Source organism: Onthophagus taurus, chromosome 6 (assembly GCF_036711975.1).
Source record: "Onthophagus taurus isolate NC chromosome 6, IU_Otau_3.0, whole genome shotgun sequence".
Taxonomy (NCBI): Eukaryota; Metazoa; Arthropoda; class Insecta; order Coleoptera; family Scarabaeidae; genus Onthophagus; species Onthophagus taurus.
In genome coordinates this window covers 14,262,705-14,287,362 of record NC_091971.1, presented here as the reverse complement: position 1 = coordinate 14,287,362, position 24,658 = coordinate 14,262,705, and the positions used below count along the sequence as shown (strand labels likewise).

The 24,658-nt window shown below is 32.3% G+C and overlaps 1 protein-coding gene across 2 annotated transcripts in view; it reads left to right on the top strand.

The window, feature by feature from the left end:
• LOC111417475 (RNA-binding Fox protein 1) overlaps positions 1 to 24,658 on the top strand; it is a 65,304-nt gene that overhangs the window by 19,066 nt on the left and 21,580 nt on the right. For both annotated transcript variants that reach the window (XM_023049762.2, XM_023049761.2), the window contains exons 2-3: positions 14,306 to 14,800; positions 19,629 to 19,682. In XM_023049762.2, the coding sequence (XP_022905530.1) occupies positions 14,306 to 14,800; positions 19,629 to 19,682 (549 nt within the window). The remainder of the gene's footprint in view (positions 1 to 14,305; positions 14,801 to 19,628; positions 19,683 to 24,658) is intronic.

The window sequence follows — 24,658 nt, the reverse complement described above, 5'->3', positions numbered from 1 at the left end:
CGTATAGATATCTTGTTTATAAATTTACGCATTCAACGCCAATTAATGTAAAACAAAGTGATTAACCTTTTATAGGCCAACGTTTTGAAATTTCTTTGTTTCTGTTGACTTTTGCATGGATTACATGTTACTAAAAGTGTAAATAGTGATTTGGGGATATTACCTTCTTAGAACTCACCAGCTCTTTAGAAAATTGAAGCGTCCCATTTCTGGTGTGATACCCTACATTGCCACATTATTGCAATATTTGAATAAAAATGAAATGAATAAGAAAGCTGATAAGATATGTTAACTTATTTGGATCCAAGATACAAAATGAACTTTTAATGCTGATTTAACTCACGAAGCAACTCTAAAAAGAGGATACTTTAATTAATAATTTCCACAAGGATCCTTCAAGAAATTAATTTTATAGCGAATTTTGAAAATTATTCATGAAAATTGCAACATCGAAAATTTTATCAAAACTTCAAATAGTGTTTTCTCAAAAACTAAAAGTTATTTTTCAAAACGGGTTGGTTCATTGGAAAGAGGACACTCTTATTAACACATTACACATTATTATTTGGTAAATTTTCATACTCATATTCCAAGAAGTGGATTTTATACGAATTTTTAAAACTTAATCGGCGAAAATTGCAAAATTCGAAAAAATTGTCGATAATTTCAAAAATTTATTTCTCAAGAACTAAAAGTGATTTTTCAAAACGGCTTTTTGCATTAAAAAGAGGATACTTTAATTAATAATTGGTGATATTTCCACAAGGATCCTTCAAGAAATTAATTTTATAGCGAATTTTGAAAATTATCGATGAAAACTGCAACATCGAAACTTTATAAAAATTGCAAATATCGTTTTCTCAAAAACTAAAAGTAATTTTTCAAAACGGGTTCGTTCATTAGAAAGAGGACGCTTTTATTAACACTTTGGGAAATTTTCATACTGATATTCCAAGAAATGGATTTTATACGAATTTTTAAAACTTAATCGGCGAAAATTACAAATTTCGAAAAAAATTTCGGTTATTTCAAAAATCTATTTCTCAACAACTAAAAGTGATTTTTCAAAACGGTTTGTTGCATTAAAAAGAGAATACTTTAATCAATAATTGGTGATATTTCCACAAGGATCCTTCAAGAAATTAATTTTATAGCGAATTTTGAAAATTATCGATGAAAACTGCAACATCGAAACTTTATAAAAATTGCAAATATCGTTTTCTCAAAAACTAAAAGTAATTTTTCAAAACGGGTTCGTTCATTAGAAAGAGGACGCTTTTATTAACACTTTGGGAAATTTTCATACTGATATTCCAAGAAATGGATTTTATACGAATTTTTAAAACTTAGTCGGCGAAAATTGCAAAATTCAAAAAAATTGTGGATAATTTCAAAAATTTATTTCTCAAAAACTAAAAGCGATTTTTCAAAACGGTTTTTTGCATTAACGGGAGAATACTTTAATTAATAACGAAGGTATCCGGTCGGATAGTTGCCGGATATCCGTTCCACCACTAGTGTACATCAAACAATTTGCGAGATAGTGTGCTACTTCCACCAGATTCAAGGAATTCAAAGCAATGAGGAAAAAATTGACGATGAAAATTTCAGGATATTGGGTTCACCACAAGAAATAGCTGGTGAAGTAGAATTACATGAAAGTGATACCAGTGAGGAAGAATCTGATGAAACAGAACCGTTTACAAAAAAACAATTATTACAGTGGAAAAAGAATGAAGGTGTAGCTAGGGCTGGGCAGTATTTGAATTACATGGATTTCAAATACAATTAACCCGTATTTTATATTTAGTATTACAAATATATATTATCAAGTATTTTGTAATTCGAACGAAACGTTGCAGCACTCCTATGACAGATTGCTGAAATCTTATTTAATATTTTTTCGAATTATGGTATTAAACATGAACAATTAGTGTCAATAATAACAGATAATGGTTCTAATTTTGTAAAGGTATTTGCTGAGTTTGGAGTACCGCTTCAGATTTTTGATTTGGTCGTCATTATTTTAAGTAAAATTTTTATTTTACTTGATTTGAACGTAGATGCAGATACAAAATAAACAGAAAGTGCTGCTCAAGATTTTCAGTTTATCAGTATATCTGATGTTGAAGATAATAATTTGCAAAACTCTATTTCGTTGCCAAATCACTTACACTGTGTAAGCCATACTTTAAACATGTTAGCAACAATCGATTTCATCATCCCAGCTTTACGCCTTTAAAATTTCCGGCCCCATCTCTTTATCCCCGATGGCCATGTCGTTTTTAGGCATCCCCTACTTCTTCTTTCTGTTGGACTCCATTGCATCGCTTTCTTCGGGATTCTTCATGGACCCATTCTTTGAACGTGGCCGTTCATTGGAGCTGTCCTCTTTAGACTTTGTCGACAATCGTTGTTCATCTCTCGTATATCGGTATTTCACACTCGATCTTGTTTAGTCTTGCCATCTGTTCTTCTCCAGGAATCCATTTCAACTGCCAGCAGCCGGTTCTCAATTTGTTTATTTAATTGCCAGGTTCGCACCCGTACAGCACCACGGGGATGAAGATAGTGGAATATAGTTGTTGTTTTCTTTTCGAGATCTTTTTTTGCTTTTTTTTAGCTTTTAACACACAAATCTATTAAATGATTTAAACAATAAGTTTAATTTATCTACTTTTGAAGAGATAGAATTTGAATATTAACAGAATTTTATATGGTCAAGAAACCCATTGCTGCAGTTACCTGACGAATCAGAATTAGAGAGAAAGAGAATTCAAAATTTGTGTATTTATGCAATGGGAACTGCAGCTGATCAAATCCAAGAACCAAGGAGTAGCTGGAAGTAAAGAATAAATTTGACAAAAAGCAGTCAAATACTGAGTTACATAGACTCTTTGAATAACTATCAGTTAGTAAAATCAATAATTGTAAGATTCAACACAAGCCTTTGCTCGCCTGCTCCAGTGGTACATTTATTTTTCTTCTGCAGGTTTTATATACATATACTTCATGTATTAGTAATTCCAATACCACAATGGTGATCAGGTATATTGTATTTCAAATTCTGTTTTGTGTGATAAGTTGTATTTTATTATTCAAATACTTTGTTACGTATTTTGCCTAGCCTTGGATGTAGATATCTCTACAGATGCAGTTCAACCGGAAAAGGTGGAAATTGAGCATGTTGGAAAATCAGAATATCACATTTTTCGATTGTTTTATACAGGAGAGATTGTTTGCCCATAACAAATTCTTGGATAGTTGTTGATCAGCGGCTATTACAGTCTTCCTAAAGAAAATGGTTAGTTGTCAACAACAGAATGTTCCGATTTTTCCCAAAATAATGAGTACGACAGTACGTGAAGACAGAAGTTAATAAAGGATCTATGTCAGTTAGATCATGAGATGATACTAAAAATTCTCCTGGAAGACGTAATCGTTGACCAAAAGCAAGTTCAGCTGAGGAACAACCTAAGTCCTCTTTTAAGGAAGACCTAAAACCAATCAAAACGAATGTTCCAACATTTGCTGTTTCCTCTTGATAAAATAGCAGTTTTTAACTTTCTATGGAATCGCTCCAACATAATTACATTAAGATACAAATTAATATCCCGTACTTTCCTACTAAAACTGACAAAGTTCCAAAAATAGGAACATGCTATTTTAAAAATCTTAACAGAGTGCTTTTTCCTTTTTAGTGGATAATTGCTTAGATAGGCAAATAAAACGATTTGTGATAATTTAGCAATAAAAACAAACATTGTGATAACTAGGCGTCTAAAAATTTCTTTTTATATATATTTTTTGCAAATTATATTTAGTACTTCTTTGTGTTAAACCTAAAGGGTGATTCACCCCTGGAAATTCCAGAATCCGTATTTAGAGCGTCCAATGAACGGACGGCATTCGAAGGAGGTACTTTCCCGAAATAGAATAACTGTATTTAGCCCTCCAGTGTGTGCAAGCCAACACGACGAGTGTTAAACGTGTGCATTTTCTCAACAACTCTCTTAAAACTTAAATATCGTTCTTACATTTTACACAAACATTTACTTAATCCACTTCCACACCAAAAAAAATTAAACAAAGAATCCAATTGTATCAATAATTTTATTTTTAATATTCAAGGTTTTTAACCTACCATACAAAAACAATAAATGTTTCAACGACTTTAACAAGTTTCATCGCATCTGTCGACCTTAACCCACTAAAAAAGTACGAAAAGGAAAAAAGCAAATTTATTATACGTATTCTATAAGCATCACAACGATGCGGGATGGGGGGGAAATAATTCAATTATAAAAACCTTCGAATGATAAACTTACTACTTACTCAAGGGCGTTGAGTTGTTGAGTTTAAGAAGAATTTCAATTTCAATGAGAAACCATTTATATACATCGCCTTTTATGAAAAGGATTAATTCGTTTAATGAATTCAAAACGCTTACGCTTATAAAATAGCCTTTTAGCATGAAACGTTTTATTCTTTCGATCGATATTTAATTATTCAAATCGAGTAAAAAAATGAATTTTCTTAAAAATATTTTAATCATGATCGACTTAACCTCATTTTCAAAACGTGTTAACTATTTTTAGGTGAGTTTCAATGACATGAAAAGCTTCTTCCGATCGATATTTAATTATTCAAATCGGAAAATTATATAAGAAGTAGTAAAATTGAAAAAATATGTTTTATATATAAAAAAAAAGTTGAAAGAAACTTTAAGACGCAGGAAATTAGACTTAAATTATATTAAAATGCCGCGTACAGCTGGATTTTAACGAAAATATTTACGCGAACGGCACCCACAGGGAGTGAAATAAAAAAACCGGTGCTTATTTTGGTGTCTTTCTCGATTGGAGGATCCTCTCTCGTTTACTCGAATACGCAAGAGAAACGGGAGGAGGAGATCTGGAAGATTTCCTACAACAACAACGGCCCCGTTTATATGTCCAGGGAGTTCGGGAGCCGTGGGAACGAATTAATTGATGAACCAGACGTCTATGACGTCGCCAAAAGATGGTTACTTGGTGTAAAAAGCCTTTGAAAAGTTCGTAAACGAATTATATAATTAAGGTTTCAATTAGGACTCTTTTACAAGTTAATGAAAATTTAATGCTAACTTTGTTTTTAAACTAACTTTAAGATTTTGGGAGTTCAAAAACTTTTAAACTTAATTAAAATGTTAAATGTTAGAGTTTACGACACCCATATTAAATCGGTTTTGTTAATAGTATTAGAAAGCAGGATTAATTTATCTAATATTACTAGATATCTTGAAAACTATAATAGATACGAGAATAGCTCTAAAGATAAAAAATTTAAAGAAAATCTTCAACATAATTTAAATATCTACTTAAGTTTAGAACTAGAATGACATTAAAATGGAAATGAGACAGGTTTTAATCTACTATTTTCGATTCACATTTAATTAAAATGAAATTTTTAATCTAAATTATTATTATTATTATTAAAACCATTTGGATCAAAAAAAAAATTGAAAGCGTCTGAAGACGCAAGGCTAAATCCGAAACTTTCTAGTTCTAGGTCTAACGTTAGTTCTAGTTTTAGTTGTAGACCTAAAAACATCCTGATTTAGAAGTTTATATATTTTCTCATAATTCTTTTTTCTATTACTTCCTAATTTTCTTGGTGAAACTGCATTGTTGAAGTTTATTGTTACAATTTATTTTTAACAATAAAAAATAAAAATCACAAATAATTACAACAATAAAAATGATTTTAGAAATTGAAACACGGAGTGCTATCAAATGCAGAGTTAGTTACCGCATCTGTTAGACATGATAGTTTTCTTTTTTATTACACTATGTGTTAAAACTGATCTCTTAAGCCATCGCTTTAAGTAGTTATAAAGTCAAACATCTGTATGTTTAAGATAAGTACAGTGAATTATCCATAGTTTGGCCCATAGTTGTGTTTACACGCAATGTTATTATAAAAAGAAATATTTATTTAAAAAAATTTTGCTGCTTGTTTCACCTTTAACTTAATCCGGCATACACGCATTTGATTGTGAAAAGATTGTAAAAGTATTAAACGTTCCAACGAACTGAGTGAGGATATAGCCTTTGTTTTTATTATTTTCAGAATTTAACTGAATTTAACCGGTCAAATTGAAAGACGCCACAGTTTTTCAGCAATACGAATTAATTCGTGTTTGCTTAGGAAATTATTCGGAGAAAAATCTAACCTATTCTATTCTAACCTAAAACCAATTTCAGACCATTATTATTATTATTGCTGCGGGACTGAGGGCCCCTCTCGACCTATTAGATCTATTGTAACTTTAGCCCTCCAAAAGTTTAGGGCAAATGTAGGTCCATGATGAACCTTAGTATTGCCCTGAGGTCTTGAACCTTTATGTCGGTAGGTGTCAGGAGAGTTTTACCGAAAATGTTGTGTCTTAGACGGCCTCTGGCGACGCAATTGCACAGTACATGTTGTTGTTTCTTACTTGTCAAAGTCGACAAGTTTGATCCTCAGCTTGTTTAATGCGGAAGAGGTGGCATTTTAGGGGCGTATGCTGAGGCATAAAACCTCTTTGGTTTTGTTTTGCGACGGAATTATCATACTCTTCGCTTGTCTGTGACTTGGAAGTTTTTTCCAGCGTAAGGAGGCTACCTTTGAGACCTCCCAACTGTTGAATATTTGTTTTAGGTGGCTTTTTTGTAGTCCACAACTAGGTTGGGGTCCAATGAAGGGTGTATTCGCTACCTTCTCGTTGCCCTCAATGTTGCTGTGACCTGGAACCCACCATAGGGTAACATTATTGCCCCTAGCGAGTTTTCTCAGGTTGCTGGTACACTCTCTGATTAGTGCGGAGTCACACAGGCTTGAATTGCCTTTAAAGCAGTCCGATTGCCTGTGAAAATGTTTATGGATGCACCTTTCTGTAGGTTCAAAGCGGTGCAGAAGTTTATAGCAAGAACTTCTGCTTGGAAAATTGTTATGTCCGAGCTGAGGGGTAGTTTAATGTGGCTATTTGGTCCACTGATGCCCATACATACTCCGGATCTAACTGTCTTTGAAGCATTAGTGTACCAGGCTAGGGGTCCTCTTTTTAGTTGAGGCCCACCCTTCGCCCAATCATCCCTGCTTCTAAATATGACCTTAAACGGCTGGTTGAAATTGTAATCTGTCGGTATAATGTCCGTTTTAATTTCAATCAGGTGATTTAGACATGGGTCCTTGAGGATTTCGAGGTGTCTTCTGAGGTTACCCTGCATCAAGTTGAGTGATTTGTGCCAGTTGTTATTGTGCTGTTTTATGTTTTGCTTTTGGACGCCAAACCAATGAGGCGTAGGCGATCATGGTCTGATTATTGCTAGGTAGGCCCAATTCGTGGTTTGAGATCCCAGTTCTTACCTAGGAGCCTGTGGCAGCTCTGGTTTGCCATGATGGCCTTTTTCTTCACCTTGTCTAAGTGTGAGTTCCAGTTTAGTTTACTGTCTAATATTACCCCTAGGTATTTAACTTAAGTAAAGTTAATTTCAGACCATTCTCAGTACACAACTCCTCTTGATGACTTGTTATGCAAAAATACCAAATCTGTCCTATATCACACTTGCCAATGTTGCTGGTGACAATTTTGCTATTATCCACTTTTTGACGCAGTTTTCCATCCTTACACAATTCATAAAAGTTACAGTTTTACTCTACAAATAAAATTATGGTCGTGAGTAAGTTGCGCGTACTTGTCTATACTTCCGGAATCTGTAAAACAAATTACAAGTGGCAGAATATAGTTAAAGTATTAGATTAATATCTAAATTTGATCCAGATTCACGATTTGACCTTATAGTTATCTATCAAATTTCAACAATTATACAAGAGTTATTATTTAATATCATTTAATTTGCACTTAAGAACTTAATAAATTTATGATAAAGTTCCTATAATAGTATATTAAAAAACAAGTTTCGTAAGACACGCTTGAAATGCACGAATTCAAGTTGAAAAACGAGTGGCGAAGCCACGAGTTTTTTAATGAATGAGTGCTTTAAGTCTTATGAAACGTGTTTTTTATGCTATTTTTTGTAATTCGCGTTTTTATACTTTTTTTTAACAAAAATAAAGTAAATTTTGGCAATGTAGGGAAATAGGTATGTAGTAGTTGGTAACACTGGAACACTTGAAAACAGAAACTTTGAATTGACAATTAGAAACTGTCAAAACACAAAATATGTTCACCTGAAAAAAATGTTTGATGTACACTTCCCAAAATAAGAGAAATTGCTCAGAGTCAATGTCCTCATCATTGTGGACCTTGTATTCGATGCTAAGAACGCGTTTCAACATCCATAGACAAAAATTGTCACATTGATAACTAGAAAAATATATGACCCAATGTCACCAACTTGAACTGGTTCCATAAAATGTTACTAAAATCTCATTACAGCATCGGATGTTGTAAGGAGTCTCATTACAGTACCCGTTTGAGTACTGTTATAGCTTCCATTACCGTAGCGAATTACAAAAAAGATTTTTGAAATGGCCATAAACACCTAACGTCTTGGGGTAGTCCTACCTACTACTTTAAAACTTTAGCTTACGATTATAATAATTTTTTCTGCTTTCTGTAGATACCATTCTACATTGCATTTATTATCACACGTTTGATATTATTTTCCTTTGCACAAATTTTCAAAAATATTGGCTGCGTACTCTCCACAGTCAATATCAACAAGAAGTGGTTGATAACCTGAGGACATTATCTACAATAAAGAAATGAAAGATATTTTTGTCAGGTATTATGTAGCATGGAATATGTCAAAAATACTTTATAAATTTCTTACACATTAGAACTAAATTTGAAACCTTGTCTTAAACTGTTCTGATACATATACAGAATTTTAATCTGTGCTTAGAATAGTTCCATCAATAAGTTTCTGAAAGAAATTGTTTTTTTTGTAATTTCCTGTGCATTAAGTCTGCATCCTTAAATCTGATTTTGAAATTAATTAATTTAGTGAATTAGTTGGTGTATGGATTCAGTAACAAGGGCGAGCGGCAAAAATTTACTAATTGGATCAAATATTAAAAATTACCTTGGTATAGACAAAATTTGTTTCAAATTTATTTTATATCACATACATTTTCTTCTGCTTATACGATCTGTCAGTGAGGTACGCGTAAAGTCACGCGAGAATACATTTGAATATTTTTCATCTTTTTATTGGTTTGTGTCAGATTCGTGGTGTATTTTCGGAACCACGATTCTAACATAAATCGAGAGCCCGCTTATTCACCAGCAATTTTCTGGTGACTTTAATGATGGTGGAATAGATATGCATGACTTACATATTGCAAAAATTTTACAATAAATATAGGCTATATTTAGGTAGGTAAATACTATAGGAATTAAAAACGTAAAAGTTTTTCGTTTACATTGAATATCTAAGGAAAAGAATTTTTCTATTAATGTCAAAGAATTATATCCAACAAATCAATAAAACAGATGCAAATAACAGTATATAAATTAAAATGAATAACAACCGTTATCTTTAACCGTTGACAAACAACGGTTTTTTTTCTAAAAGTTTTGTCAAGTCAAATTTTTAGGGTTTCTGTTGATGTTTACAACCCAGGGTTCTTATAAAATTTATGTTGGTTTTCTAATTTCTAGTAACATTTTCAGTAACTGCCAAATATTGCGTTTATTTTTCTTGCGAATATCTTATTTCAATTTTTTGTGTATAAATATAGAAGTAAAAACTTCAAAAAACCTAAGTGTGACACAAATTCCTCTCAAAACATGACATAACAAGATTCCTTGGTAATCTTGTCAACTGTTGTCGGCTTTTCCACAACTTGCATTGACGCATTTGGTTCTAAGACACCTGCAAAAAAATTGCGCAAACTGACGTTGCACAACAGGTTATTCTGCAAACAAGGTTATCCATATAATGTACACAATTTTATACAAACTTCAGTTGCTTGTGTTGCTGTAACAATTTTATTGCTGTTGCGTCAGAAGATTATGTGAGAAAAAGAAACAGGGCGCAGAGAGTATAGATGAAAAAGTGGTTAAAGAAAACTATATCTAGACTTTCATTCTGCAATCTAGAGGTTGCCAACTTGTTACTGTCTTATCTTGTGACATCAATTCTACACCTTATAAGCTGCCAACTTGTTGGTAGCGTGAGCTGTCTTATCTTGAGACATCAATTCAGCATTTTATAAGCTACCAACTTGTTGGCAGCATGAGCTGTCTTATGTTGTGACATCAATTCACCATCTTATAAGCTGTCAACTTGTTGGCAGCATGAGCTGTCTTGTCTTGAAACATCAATTCTACATGTTATAAGCTGCCAACTTGTTGGCAGCGTGAGCTTTTCTACATGTAGTCTTCCATTCAACAACTTCAAAAAAACTCAGTGTGACACAAATTCATCTCAAAACATGACATAACAAAATTCCCTGTTGATCTTGTCAACTGTTGTCGACTTTTCCACAACTTGTATTGACGCATTTGGTTCTAATACACCTGCAAAAAGTGCGCAAACTGACGTTGCACAACAGGTTATTCTGCAAACAAGGTTACCAGTATATGGGTACACAATTTTATACATACTTCGGTTGCTTTTGTTGTGTAGGTATGGAAACATGCCGTCTGACGAAGCAGTATGTTTAGCTATAATAATTGCTGTTGCGTCAGAAAATGGTGTTAGAAAAGAGTGGTTAAAGAAAAGATCACTTTTTAGCCACGCAAATCTCAAAGAATTTAAGTTGAGTTGACCATTAGACTATAAAAATTATTTACGAATGGATCCCACTACTTTTGGTGAATTATTGGTCTTGGACAAAAACAAGACGTAAAAACAGCGATTGTTGCGCAATTTCTTTGCAGATGTATGGGGCCTATAATACATGATGTGTACCCCCCCCCCCTGTCTCTCTGTATTTTCATCAGATGCACCAAGAATTAAATTTGATGAGTTCATCACCAATCCTATAGTTGATCAAACCGGTGCCAACAACTGATGCCATTAGTTAGAATTGCTAATTTTTGATGGAAAAATTTCCTTGAACCTAAGCAAAATTTCCCTATGTTTAGTACCAAATGCCTAGATTACGAAATTAATACTAAATTAATTTCAAAACGTTTATTAGCACTAAAATATAACTTCATTGTAATTAAGTCATCAATGAAAGAAGAGCTTTTTCACATGAAATTATTTCTTTAGTGATAAGAATAGTTTAAAATAACCTTATTATGTCTGTTTGTATGGCATTGTTTCAAGGAAACAAATGAAAAGGTGTTGTTGCATATTGCAAATTTTAAACATACTGATTGATAACTTTGTTTAGGTGGCTATGTGTTGCTTAGTTAAGGGTTGGTTACTGTTATGCCCGGTTTACATTATTCCAATCAAGTAATCCAGCGAGTTAAACCAGTCCATTACTGGACTAGACCATATTGTTTACATTATTCCAGCTATTACTACTGTTAGAAGAAGTAACTGATGTTTTCAGTTAACTTCATCATGAAATTATGAAATCACAACAATGCGTGTTTCTAAAAAAATAATAATGCTGCGTGATCACTGTTCAACGTATTCAACACTGGATTGACTATGGAATGGGCAAGCTGGGGAGAAAAAGTAGACCGTTCAATCCAGTCACTGGAATGAGTGCATTTCAGTGCAGTGTAGTGCTGGTTCACATTATTCCAGTGGAATTTCAGGACTGGTTGCGATCACTGAACTGGAACACTTCTGGAATAAATTAACCGGGCATTAGTTACTGTTCGTTAGCTGCCACAGTGGACATAAAGAACAAATACGAATGATCAGGGATATTCTTAGTGAAGGGGATTCGGCGGAATGACGTCACATCGAAGCGGGAAAAATAAACTTTTATAAACGCAATTAGATCTATTTGGTTCTTAATTAAATTAAAAAGTAATTTAGTTGCTTTGTTAACTTTTTATTGTATAAGGCTATTATGTTTCATTACGGAATGTAAGAATTGGTATGCAATTGAAATAGGCAGCTAATTTCAAATACAGTTTTTTTTGTACCAAGTGTTTTCAAGGTGGACTATTAAAGTGAATTTAATTCAACCATCCATTTTGCCAAAGATTATTGTTTATGACACTTTCAAGTACAAAAGCATTAGAAATGTTATAACAAATATTACCAATTTACTTTTTTACGAATTTTATTTTATGAACATAACACAAATTCTAGTATAATTGATTTTTCATTTAATAATTCAAGGGCAATTTAAAGCTCGGTTTTCAAACTCATATACTTTGTTTATTTCAACAGTATTACCCCGATGGAAGGAACCTAACTAAATCGATAAATGTCACATAAATCTAAAATTTTGTACCTCGACTTTAAGTTTGACATTCAGTGTATTCTCATTATTCGATAGCAACCTGAATTGGTTATTGTTTTTCCAGATTAATTTAAATTGGTCGTTAGTAAAGTAAAATCATGATTTGAAATGAAAGTAATGAAAACTTTTAATTTTGAAGTTATTTTAGTACTATGACTTAAAAAAAAACTAAAATTTCAACTTTCATAATAAAATTGGCCATCTTTTAAAAACGTTGTGTATAAAAACGTAATCAATATCGTTTTCTATTCATATCTCAAAGAAGTAAATATTTGCAGAAGCTGAGCGCTTGGTCATATAATCGTTCATCGTCCTATAATTCGAATAAAATACGTTTTATAAAGGTGTTTTCCAGATCGTTGTTAACGGTTGAGGTAAAACTCTTCGGAATTTAGTGTCCGAGAGTGAACCGGTGTTAGAAGGCGAATTTCTCGGCCAAACGAACCGCTAACTCGACCGGAAAACGGCGCTTTCCACTAGTAGCGTGATGAGTGTGTGGTGTTCAGTTTATTTCCAGTAAAACGCTCCAATAAAAGTATCAAGGCGGATTAAAAAATAAACAAAAAAGGAAATTTTGGTTTGTATCAAAAGATTTTTTTTATTTTTATCTTAAGTACACACCTGCACAATTGATGACTTTGTTTATAAATGAGTTATTTGAAACGTTTCGAGGTTCCGACCGCACGTGCAACCAGGAAACGACTCATCTCATCCGAACTACTTCATTTCATTTCGAGGAGTAAATTAAAATTAATTGGTTAGACCTTGTCTTTTAATTTACTCGCCACATAAAAAACAAAGGGAATTAAAAAACTTTATCTAAATTATTAAAGCGCTAAAATTGTTTATATGTTGATAATACCGAGTTGAATTAAATTTTCTCTTTGGTCGATCGTTCATATTATGTTACTTGGACACGTACACGGGAAAAACACGAATTGCTCTAAACCCAGTGCCAAGATCGTTACGGGAAAGAGGAAGGAGCCATGCATTTATTAAAGTACTTGGACCAGTTCCATCGATTGTACCGTCACCAAAATCCAATTTGACACCGGTCTTTTGATGTTAAAGGTCGTCGGTAAATGATTGCTTTATACGTTTTTGCTACAGGAAACGTCTACTATATTAAGTGCATTACGTTGAGGATGTTTCAAAAAAACTTCTATGTTCAAATAAAAATAAATAATAAAATAGAGTGAAGAAAAGTAGTGGTATTTAAAACCACAAATATTGATACGTTAAGAAATACTTCGTACATCGTAAACTTGAGTTAAGTTGAATGAAGATTCGAATAAATTTTCGTTCTAGTATGAAAAGAATGGTTGTGTACATAATAAATTTAAACTGAATTTATTCATAAAGTTGCATTTTTCATCGCTCAATTTGAAAAATTCCTTTTACACTTCATCTTAGCTTTCACCATTAAGCCTAAAATGAAAAGTAATGAATAATGTATGATGATGAATATGAAATATGTAGCACATACTTGAGGATTGAGAGTTTTTTGTTTAAATTGGAATCAGATTAAAATAAAAGCGCAGTGATTCATGATTTAAGAACCTTTTCGCATATGAAATATTATTCGTGAAGAAAGTTGTCTATACGAAAGTGTTTTTGCATGAATTTTCAAGTTGAATGTATTGCGAGCCAACTAACTTGATGAAAAATGTTTAATTTATTCTTACATTGGAAACCCCGCTGGGATAGTCTTGGTGGATGATACTCGATAGCTTGCCAGTGAGGGGTCTCGGGTGCGATTCCCGTTGGAGTGTTTGAAAAGAAAACTTGTGTTTATGTGGTGTTTGGTTTTCTATCTTCCTTTTGGAATATACTTCTTGTTCCTGAAAATTATTTGTCTTAATGGTGTTATCTGTATTCATTTGATCCTTTTTTACTTTATATATGGAAAATTTATTATTTTTTCTTTTTTTTTTAGCACATGGTGCAAACGGGGATGAGTGCGCCGTTCGGGGCAGCCGCGCCGGCAGGCTTCCCCGCACAAAATGGCGAGATTAAGCCGGCCGAAGTAAAAGATGCACCTCTGTTGCCGCCTCCAGCCACGGGAGCGCCGTTTAGTCCTCCTCCACAGCCGCAGGCGGCTGTAGCAGTGGCAGCGGCCGCCGCAGCAGCAGCAGCAGCAACAGCCGATCAGCAGCAGGTCAACAGTCCGGCGAGGCCGTACACGGTTGACCAACAACAGCCACCCCAGGAACCAGAACAGGCGTCCGCGCCGCCCTCTCAAACGCAGACACAAGATGCGGCTGATGCCGCCGTCGCAGCAGCTGCGGCAGCAGCAGCAGCCGCAGGAGTCGTCGCCGTTTCCGCTTCGGCACCGACCACTGCCGATCCCGCCAAAAATCAACCAAAGAGGCTTCATGTCTCTAACATTCCGTTTCGATTTAGGGATCCAGATTTAAGAGCCATGTTTGGGGTAAGAAAATTTCTATTAATATATATTAGTGATATTTCTATTAAAAATTGTGACCTTGCTGATGTATGTATCATTCATCCTGCTATCAGAATTAGGTCTGTGAAAAAAGTCAAATTTTAAATTATATTTTGAGTTGATTTTTTTGATCAAATACCATATTGACAGTTTTTCGATAACTTTTAACCATTTGAGATAAATTTCCCTTCTTTAAAACATCAGCAAGTATTTTTTCAGTTGGCATATACAATATTTTGATCAACCTGTTTGAGATTGCTTCTCTAACAAAATGATGTCTGATATCAATATGTTTAGTACGTTTATGAAATATAGGATTAATTATCAATTTTTGAGCACTTTGACAATCATTATACAGAACAACAGTCTTTTTATCTTGAAATTCACCTAATAAATTTTTCAAATATATTGCCTCTAATCCATTGGCTGCCTAGTATTAATTCTATAAACACTCCTGCTTCCATCAATGAATAAAATGAGTTTAGCTTGTGCTTTTTAAATTTTTTCTTCGTCAGTTGCTGTACCTAATATGCATTTATCCAATCCATCTAATATTAAAAAATATTGTATATCAAATGTCTATTCGTCGTAGTTTATTCTACCTTTTAATTTTGGCACGTTACTAAAAAAATTCTCTGCAACCATTTCTGTTTTAACCTCTTCCGTTTCTTCAGTTATTTGTTTATCCATAAACACCCACTAGTTACGTTCTGGTCCATAACCTGTTCTTCTGGGATTCTTTTATGGTCCTCAAATACACAAGAAACTACTGTTTCACTGAACTGTTTTGTTTAAAGGGTTTTATTACAACTTATTTTATAAAACATACAACAATTTGTTTTTACCAAGTTGACAAGTTTTTTATTTCGTCTTATACCTAACTTAACAGTGTAACAGTTTCTCCTTTCTACCGTTAGATGTCGCTTATATCGCTATCATTAACAACAATTTACCACTAATTGTGAGTTGGTTTGTGTTTATATTTAGTTAAGTTGACAAATATTAAACTCATTCAAAGTATCTAATCTTTGCCAGACTTATATATTTAACATCGTTACCATCTTATAAATATTCTCCTTATAATATTTGAACGTAAGTGACAGTGATAGTGGATTATTGACATATTATTGATTTACAATTTCAATGTCATTACTTGAAAGTTCAAATATTATCTTTGGCAGTTCAGAAGTGTCAATAATTAAGGTTCAAATGTTGATATTAACGATTGAAATGTCATTAAGTGATAGCGAACTTATTGTGAATAGATATAATCTCACTCACGATCAGTATCAGATAAAATAATGTTATTGACAGTTTGAAATGTCTTAATTGGCTTACCATTAAGAAATAATTAGACGCAATTTAATCCAGTATATCCTTTTATGACACAAATTTAAATGTTGCGTAAGTAAACTCTGAGATCTTATCTGACAGACTATTGTGATATTGAGACATAAAACAGATGGTTTCACTGAACTCATAAAGTTCTTTTGCATTCTCAGCATAGCTATTTGTCATGTTTTTTTTTCTTGAACATAAATCGACGCTTCCAAGCCAAAACGGCATAAACAACATTTACTTGATATTTCTTGATAACTGTTGGATGCAGATTTAAAAATCATGTTAAAAAGGTAACCATTTTGGGGTTTATGCCCTTTTGGCTTGGCAGCATCGAGATAATATAACTTTCTATACGAATTCTAATAATTCGATGAATTGCGCCATATTTTTCCAGATACATATTTCTTAGATGCTGGTTTGTTCATATATTCTTCAACTAGCTTATTTTAATGAAAATGGCAATCAATATTATGTTGAGCCTGTTGTTGAGTAAAGGTTTAGCAATACTAAAATTTGTTCCATTCAAAAACCTTTTCTCCTCAGGTAAAAGTCTAATGCCATGTTCTGGCATCCGTAAGGTATATTATTTTAAATAGACGAGTTTGTTAAGTATGTAGATTTTGAATGGACATCGACCTTAAAACTAATTAGCATTTCGTGGACACATGCATATTATGATCTATTTATATAACAAACTTGGCTAATTATAAATAAATTGTTCGAATATTTCTAATATTGCAGATACAGGATTTTCATTTTTGTGCCTTCATATGAATAAAAAAATAAATATTGAACTAATACAATGAATATTATCAAACAATTCAGGAAACAGACATGTCTTTAAAAATAAACAATATTAAACAATGTTTTTCATGGTTTCTGGGACGTCTTGAATTTTCTAAAGTGTATCTTTACACGCTTGAATTTGATTTCTCGAATACAGCGAGGCAATAATTCCTTTCTTGGTTCCAATTTTATAGGGTCCATCATTTGTTGTCTCCAAAACTACGCCAATTAAGTTTCGCGCATTTCCTTTGCTCCTCTCAAGGCTTGGAACTGGCATAGTAACTGATGTTCCAACCTCAACCGGAGGAAATTTTGTATTAGATCTAAATTTCATTTTCTTTGTCTGCTCTTTCAATCCTTCGACAGCTTTTTTTTGATTTGAAGTCATCGTTTTTCTTGTTGCACACCGTAGACATAAAACTGATGCTTCGTAACCCTCGTTGGTATTACAAATATTTTACGTCAGTAATTTGATCAGGCGTTAGTGTGTTCCATATTTTGCCACTTTGTGCCGATATGGTCAACAGATCACAAATTTTCGATAACTGGTTAGCAACCTCGACATCATCCATTTCATAATGCGAGACTGACTGTCAAAAATCTTCTTGATGAACCCATAATAGGTCTGTTTTGGTTCAAGAGTTCTGAATAGTTCTGAACGCTTCTGCACATACGTATAATATGCAATAGTATGCACAGAAAGGTTCAGAACTACAAAACCAAAACAGGCCTAATAGTACACAGCTTACAACAATAATCGATATAGAGTGAGAAGTGTATAAAATTATTTCTTTAGACACATGTTGGAATTGTAATGACGGATTTAGAATTAAAAAGTTCATGAACGTATAAAAACAAATACAGATTTCAGAAAGCGCCAGTTGAGAATGAAAGATGAACTAAAATCTTTGACTAAACTTAATTAGTTCTATAAAAGTTAGATGCACGTTTCTTTCACACCTTCACCCTTCCGTGTAGAGTTGTATAATTTTTTATCCCTCAGATGCAACATAACTCGGTTGAAAGGTTGGATGGAATATTTGGAACGGGAAGCGTTTTATAAATGTGTAACATAAAATGATCAATAATGCCCAGATTTAGCACCCTTCCCTCGTTTTATTTTCAGCTGGCACGTTCTATCACCATACGCGCTTATTTTGCAAATAGTACACGGTTTATTGATTACACCTATTAAGGATTTCATAAAGTTCAGATGAATAGTGGCGTTAATCACGTGATGATTTGAACGTCAGTTAATTTTTTTTTCAAAATTGCAACATAATGACGCAGATGGTAATTACTCTTCAGAATCAGTTGAGTGAGATAGTTATACAAGCTAGAAAATGAAATAGATAGAAGATCTTGATTTAAAGATACATGACTTCAGTAACAAAAATTGCTAAATTGACAATATTGAAGGACAAGTCTTTGAGGTTTTTGTTGCAAACGTTTTTATGTTTTGTCTTTTTGTAGCAAATAATCCGTAATATGTTGAGATGATGTAAAAATATGTTGCCATGAGGATTTCTTTTCTTATTGTTAGTAAAATGCTTATTGGACCAAGGATTTTATTGATTCCTACTTTTCATAAGATGACGCATTGCTTAAAGTTTCTGTATTTTGCCAACTTTGTATACTTTCCAACTTTATTGTTACTATGTTGAAAGTTTTTACATTGACAAAACCATATTGAGGTAACACAATTAACACTCCAGCCCACATTTGTATGATATATGAACTCTATGTACAGTGTGTTAATTAATTATCGTACCCGACGTCATCATTGCAAGTATGCAACCAATATTACAGTGCAATACGCATCATGCGCAAATCGCGTATTGCAATAAAAATACTGTGATATTGGTTACATACTTACAATGATATGAATCAAATCGAAAAAGTTAAGAAGCCAACGTGTGTCACTGGTGATGAGATGACCAATATGGGGGGAAATTAATGAAATAAATAAGGTTTTGAGTGTCATGGAATTTATGAGAAAAGCTACAAAGTAGTATGAAAGAGATGTTTATACTGTTTTGCTCTTTATTGGACCATCAGAAAACAAACCAGTGAGACCTGGCAACAACAAACTAAAGACGGACATTTACTAAAATCATTTAGTTTCGAATACCATTTTTGGTAATGCTTTGAAAGTTAACCCGTTGTAACTATAATGCGAAAAAAAGAACTGTTTTCCAAAATGATTGTAAGAAAACGTCAAAGATGTTCAGCTCATTCAGAGAAATTTCCAGATCTTTGATCGAATTTTCTAATTAAATTTGTGTTTTACACCTAAACTTACATATTATATGTAAGCTAATATTAGATTTTTAACTATAAATATGAAAATCAATATTTATTTCAACTACTAATTCTATCATTATGTATAAACATAACTTTTAAGCGATATTTTCCTTTAAAATTATACCAAATATCGATTAAATGTTACTAACCATACAAGTACATCGATTTGACCCACCCATTAATCTTTTTTTTTATATAAACATTGAAAGATTAAACAGCTAAAAGTCATGCAATAAGCTTTGCATACAATAACCGACGAGAATATGCGATTATAAAACGAGTAAAAATTCTATCGGTTGCCAAAAACTTTTTTTATAGCTTGTAAAGTTTAAATTTATAAATGTTTAAAGTACTAACGTAATTTCTGTTTTTTTCTTTGCAGCAATTCGGCCCAATATTAGATGTAGAAATAATATTTAATGAGAGAGGATCAAAGGTACGTGTCTTTTACTATTTAAATACATTTTCTTTACGAAAAGAAATTTATATAAACATTTTTTCATTTTCTTTTTTTATTTTCAATTTAACCCAAAAAGAAAAAAATTATTGAAAAGATTTAGAAACATACTGAGAGAATTATTTATCGCGGAAAAAACAAAGCTGTGTTTTATTTATCAGGGTGTCTATAAACATTCCCCGTAAAAAAAGATTTATTATCACTTAAAACAAACCATTTCGTTATCGTTCTCACTCAAAAACCGTAGGAATTTACACACCAAATAACAATTTGTTTTTAGTTCCTTTTTTTATTTTAATTATTTTTTTATTTATTTAAATTTATTTTTAGTTAATCTTTTCGTTTATTTTTTTTTCTCTTCTCTCCCTTTTTTTCTTCGCCTATTTATTTATATTTTATTATTTTTTTTTATACATACATTACGAAATAGTGACTAATAAAATTTACCATTATTTATTAGAGAATGTGGCTAACTCGCTAAACATACATTTTTTTAATTACATTTATTATTATTATCAATATGGGTTCTTTTTTTTTTAATTTATAATTTTCATTATTTAATTACTTTTTCTCCCAATTGTACATATTCTCGCCTACGTTCGGTTTTATTAATACACCAAAGAAATATTTTCTTATTTTGGTTAATATATTTTTTTTGAAACATCATATTCTCTCCCGCGGTTAATTGATAAAAAATTCTTCGTATTAAGCCATTATCATCGGCGAATTTTCCACGCGATCGTGATCACCTCCCCAAAAAATAAACAAGCCCCAACAATTACAACCCCCCTTTTCTTTTAGACAACTAAAAATGTGTATATTTGGAACATTTGAGTTTGTGTGGTTTGTGTTTCTGGAATGGCGTGCGACAGCTAAACCAAAAAAATTAGAACCAACGTACATTAAACAAACTACATTAAATTTTTTTTATTATTAGAATTATATCATTGGATTACAAAATAATTTAATGATAATTTCTTTTATTGTTTAGTGTGATATAATGAAAATTTCACTTGTAACTTGTTGATAAGTTTGTTTAAGTGTACGTTCGGCATTTTAAAAAGGATTGTTGCGTAGTGTCTACATGTCCTAACGTAATCTTGCAACCAAAACTGACAGAGCATATTAAATAATGAATCCGAAAAAAAGGATTACCATTACTATTTTATACATTGAGCCGTTGCGAATGCGAATCAGGAGCTGTGCAACCACGTTTTACTATATACATTGTATATTACGTTGAGTTTTCGATTTTTGAGTAGGAGCAGCACGATTCATACGTGCATGGAAACATTTAACTCTTTTTATTTTATTTTACGGGTTGGTTTTTACCCTAACTTTTCTCCATTTAATTTTATTATTTTTTTCTTTGGGTTTTCTAATATGTTGTTTTTGAATTATTTTTCTTGTCATTTTTATTTTTTTAATATTTATTCATATTAGTTTTCATCAAATCCGGCGAGAAGGTGTTAAAATAATAATATAACTTGTTTCGAGTTTAAAACTCATCATTAAAGTACACTGTATTAATTAATTATCGTATCCGACATCATCATTGCAAGTATACAACCAATATCACAGTTTGCGTATTCCAATACCATTGCTGCGATATTGGTTGCATACTTGCAATGATGACGTCGGGTACGATAATTTATTAACACACCGTATATATATGTTTTAAATTTAAACAAAATTACGATGAAAAAGTAACTAACTTTAAACTTATATTATACATTTCTCAGAAGTACTCCAATTATATTGAGAACGTGACACTTTTCTTAGTAGGGAATAAATTTATATTAGGGTGGTATTATACTTTGGAAGACGTCTTCTTGGTTGGTTCTATTAAACGAGAACGAGCTATTAGCTGTCTCATAACTTCCGTTCGACTATAAATAATATAATAATTGAGCTATAAGCAACCGTTATGTTATATTTTTGTATAAAAATATTTTAAAAATATGAAGTTGATGATATAAACAGAATTCATATCATTCGCGACGACTTTGCAAAGAATATTGGCCAAAAAGACCTCAACTTGTTTACTGAAAGCAAGCTATCAACTAGAACTAAACCATAGCATCATGATCATTACCGTCTAAAGGTGCGTCCTAACAGATACGAATTAACTTAACATTAAGTGAGACTTGAAATACACCTCTTGGTCAGATGCCCAAGAAGTCAATAAAAAGATCACAAAGATAAAAATATATGAATTATTCGAAGGTTAGACAAAGTAATCTCTTTTAAAAAATAATTTTTGAGGAGAGTTTTTGATAAATCTGGCAATGCAAATCTCTTTATGGCTGCTAAAGGTTTGAATGGAGATGGCCCAACCCAATTCGTAAAAGACACATCTGCTTTGAATATTTTTTATAATTTATAGTATGAGACTATTGGATATAGTATACGTGATTAGTCATATTTAGTCAACCTTACTGCAGGTTGGCTTCACAAATGTCATAGATACCGTTCAGGATTTAGATCAAAATTAAATTTAGACATGATTTCCAAATTTGAACATTCTGTACTGACGCAAAGCAATATTTATGTGTTTTCTGACTAAACTTATTTAAATCATCTTGTAATTCAGAGCCAAAATATCTAGCAGAAATACCTATTTCTTTTGCACTACTCAAATGTTGATAGAAAATCTAGAAGAACAATTTTCGTGGACACTTCCTAAACACCACAACGACCAATTTTGCCAGATTTGGGTCACTTTTAGAACAACATTACAATTAATAAGCTATATTTTCAAAAAAAATATATATGTTTTAGACTTGTCAAAAGTTATCTATAATTCCCAAATCTGGAGAGAGAAAATTCTTTCTCAATGAGACTACTAATGACAGCTTTCACTTTTTCAGTTTATTTGTCATCAAGATTTCAAAAGACGATGATGGCAGAAAATTCTTTTCGACTCGTTTGGCCCACATTTCTTCTTTATCATTTCCCTCAAGTGCTATTATAGCGTTGGGGTGTTGTTGATATCCTCTATCCATCTACTAAAATATTTCTATTCCTTACTTCTTGTATATTTCTTCATCTGTTGTGCACTATTTGTTCTACACCATCTTCCCATTTTATTTTTGACCTGACTCTTTTCTGTTTTGCAATTATTCCTATACTTTTTCGGGTCATTTGTCATCAAGATTTCAAAAGACGATGATGGCAGAAAATTCTTTTTGGCTCGTTTGGCCCAGATTTCTTCTTTATCATTTCCCTCAAGCGCTATTATAGCGTTGGAGTGTTGTTGGTATCCTTTATCCATCTACTAAAATGTTTCTATTTCTTACTTCTTGTATATTTCTTCGTCTGTTGTGCACTATTTCTTCTACACTATCTTCCCATTTTATTTTTGACCTGACTTTTTTCTGTTTTGCAATTATTCCTATATTATCCATTTCTCTTCTGGGGAAATTTCCATTTCTCTTTATCCTAATTACATCATCTGTTCGTATTCTATTTTGCTCACTACAGGTATTTGTTCTAAATCATCTCATACAGTTTTGTTTGTAATCCAATCCCCGTTTACTTGTATATTTATGTTTTAATCTTATTCTCCTTTCATTATCTGCATAATCCTATATTTCCAATATTTATTTGCATTTGCCTTTCTTCTAAGCAGGTTTTGCAGATATCACCATTGTATCGTCTGCTTAGGCTAGATCAAACGTCTTCATCGGTGTTAGTCTGTAATAACCTATTGTGCTTTTACTTTACAATTCTTAATTATTTGATCCAAGAATATTGCAAATAGTAGTGGCAGTGTCAAATAATGATAACTAGCACCCTAGACAAAAATTGAATTAGGTTTCCCCTTGTTCGACTATTAAGTACGATTAGTTATGATCAATTGAATCTTCGAGGGCCCCAACCGAGTTCAGGGTCCTAGGCAATTGCCTATTAGATGATCCGAAACTGAGTAGTGGCCTCACATTGTGCCCTTATTTCAAACTACACTACATGGAGAAAATATTAAAGTTTTCGAACATTTCTCTATTTAGCCATATTAATGTGTAAGGCTTGCCATATTTCTTCTTTTGGTACCCTATCAATGGCTGCGGTTAGATCCACAAAAACTAGATACAGATCCTTACCCAGATAGATTACTCAAATTCCAAATTATGTAATTATTGCTTTAATCTGCCTCTACTCTCAAGATATCTACTATGATCAAGACAAAAAAAAGATTCTACAATTACAATTCCTCTTTTCTGTTAGCCTTGAAGAGTCTGAAGATATCCACATAATGTCTTTGTGGACTGAACTTTAGCACATGCTCAAAAATATCTGTTAAGAAAGTGACCATTTTCTTGGGACGTAATCGTATCTCAGTATGTTATATAATAAGGGCTCACTGTCCTTTTATAATCATCTCTCAATAGTCTTCAGCTATTATAACCAACACCCCAACACGATAAGTTGCAACTCCGACAGTTTATCCCAGTTAATATTTTGAAAGGAATTGAGCAATGGTATTGAAAATGTCTTCATTTTTTCGACGCATCATTCTAAACAGAAAAAAGTTCATATAAGTGGAACTTCCAAACAAAAATAACGGAAATTGCATTTTATTCATAAAATTTATTTATAAAGCAAATGTGTCATAGAAATTTTTCCTAAACATATACAGAGATGTCAAAAATTCTTTGGCTTTTTCTAATTGTTTTAGCTGCTTAGACTCATCAAGTATTGTTTTTAACATTTGTGATTGTGTACAGCTTACAAAGTTTGCAATAGTATCAGGAATATTAAAGCTTGTTTTGATTACATCTTTAATTCGCCTTGCTTAACTACAAAAAAATCTTTGCTTTTAGTTTTAGATTCAAAATTTGTTTTAAATGCAGAACAATACTGTAAAATGCTTAAAAATTGAAATGGTGAATTGGTTTAAAGTTTCTATGATTTTATGCAACATTTTTAGTAGAACTTTAATAACTTAACTAGGT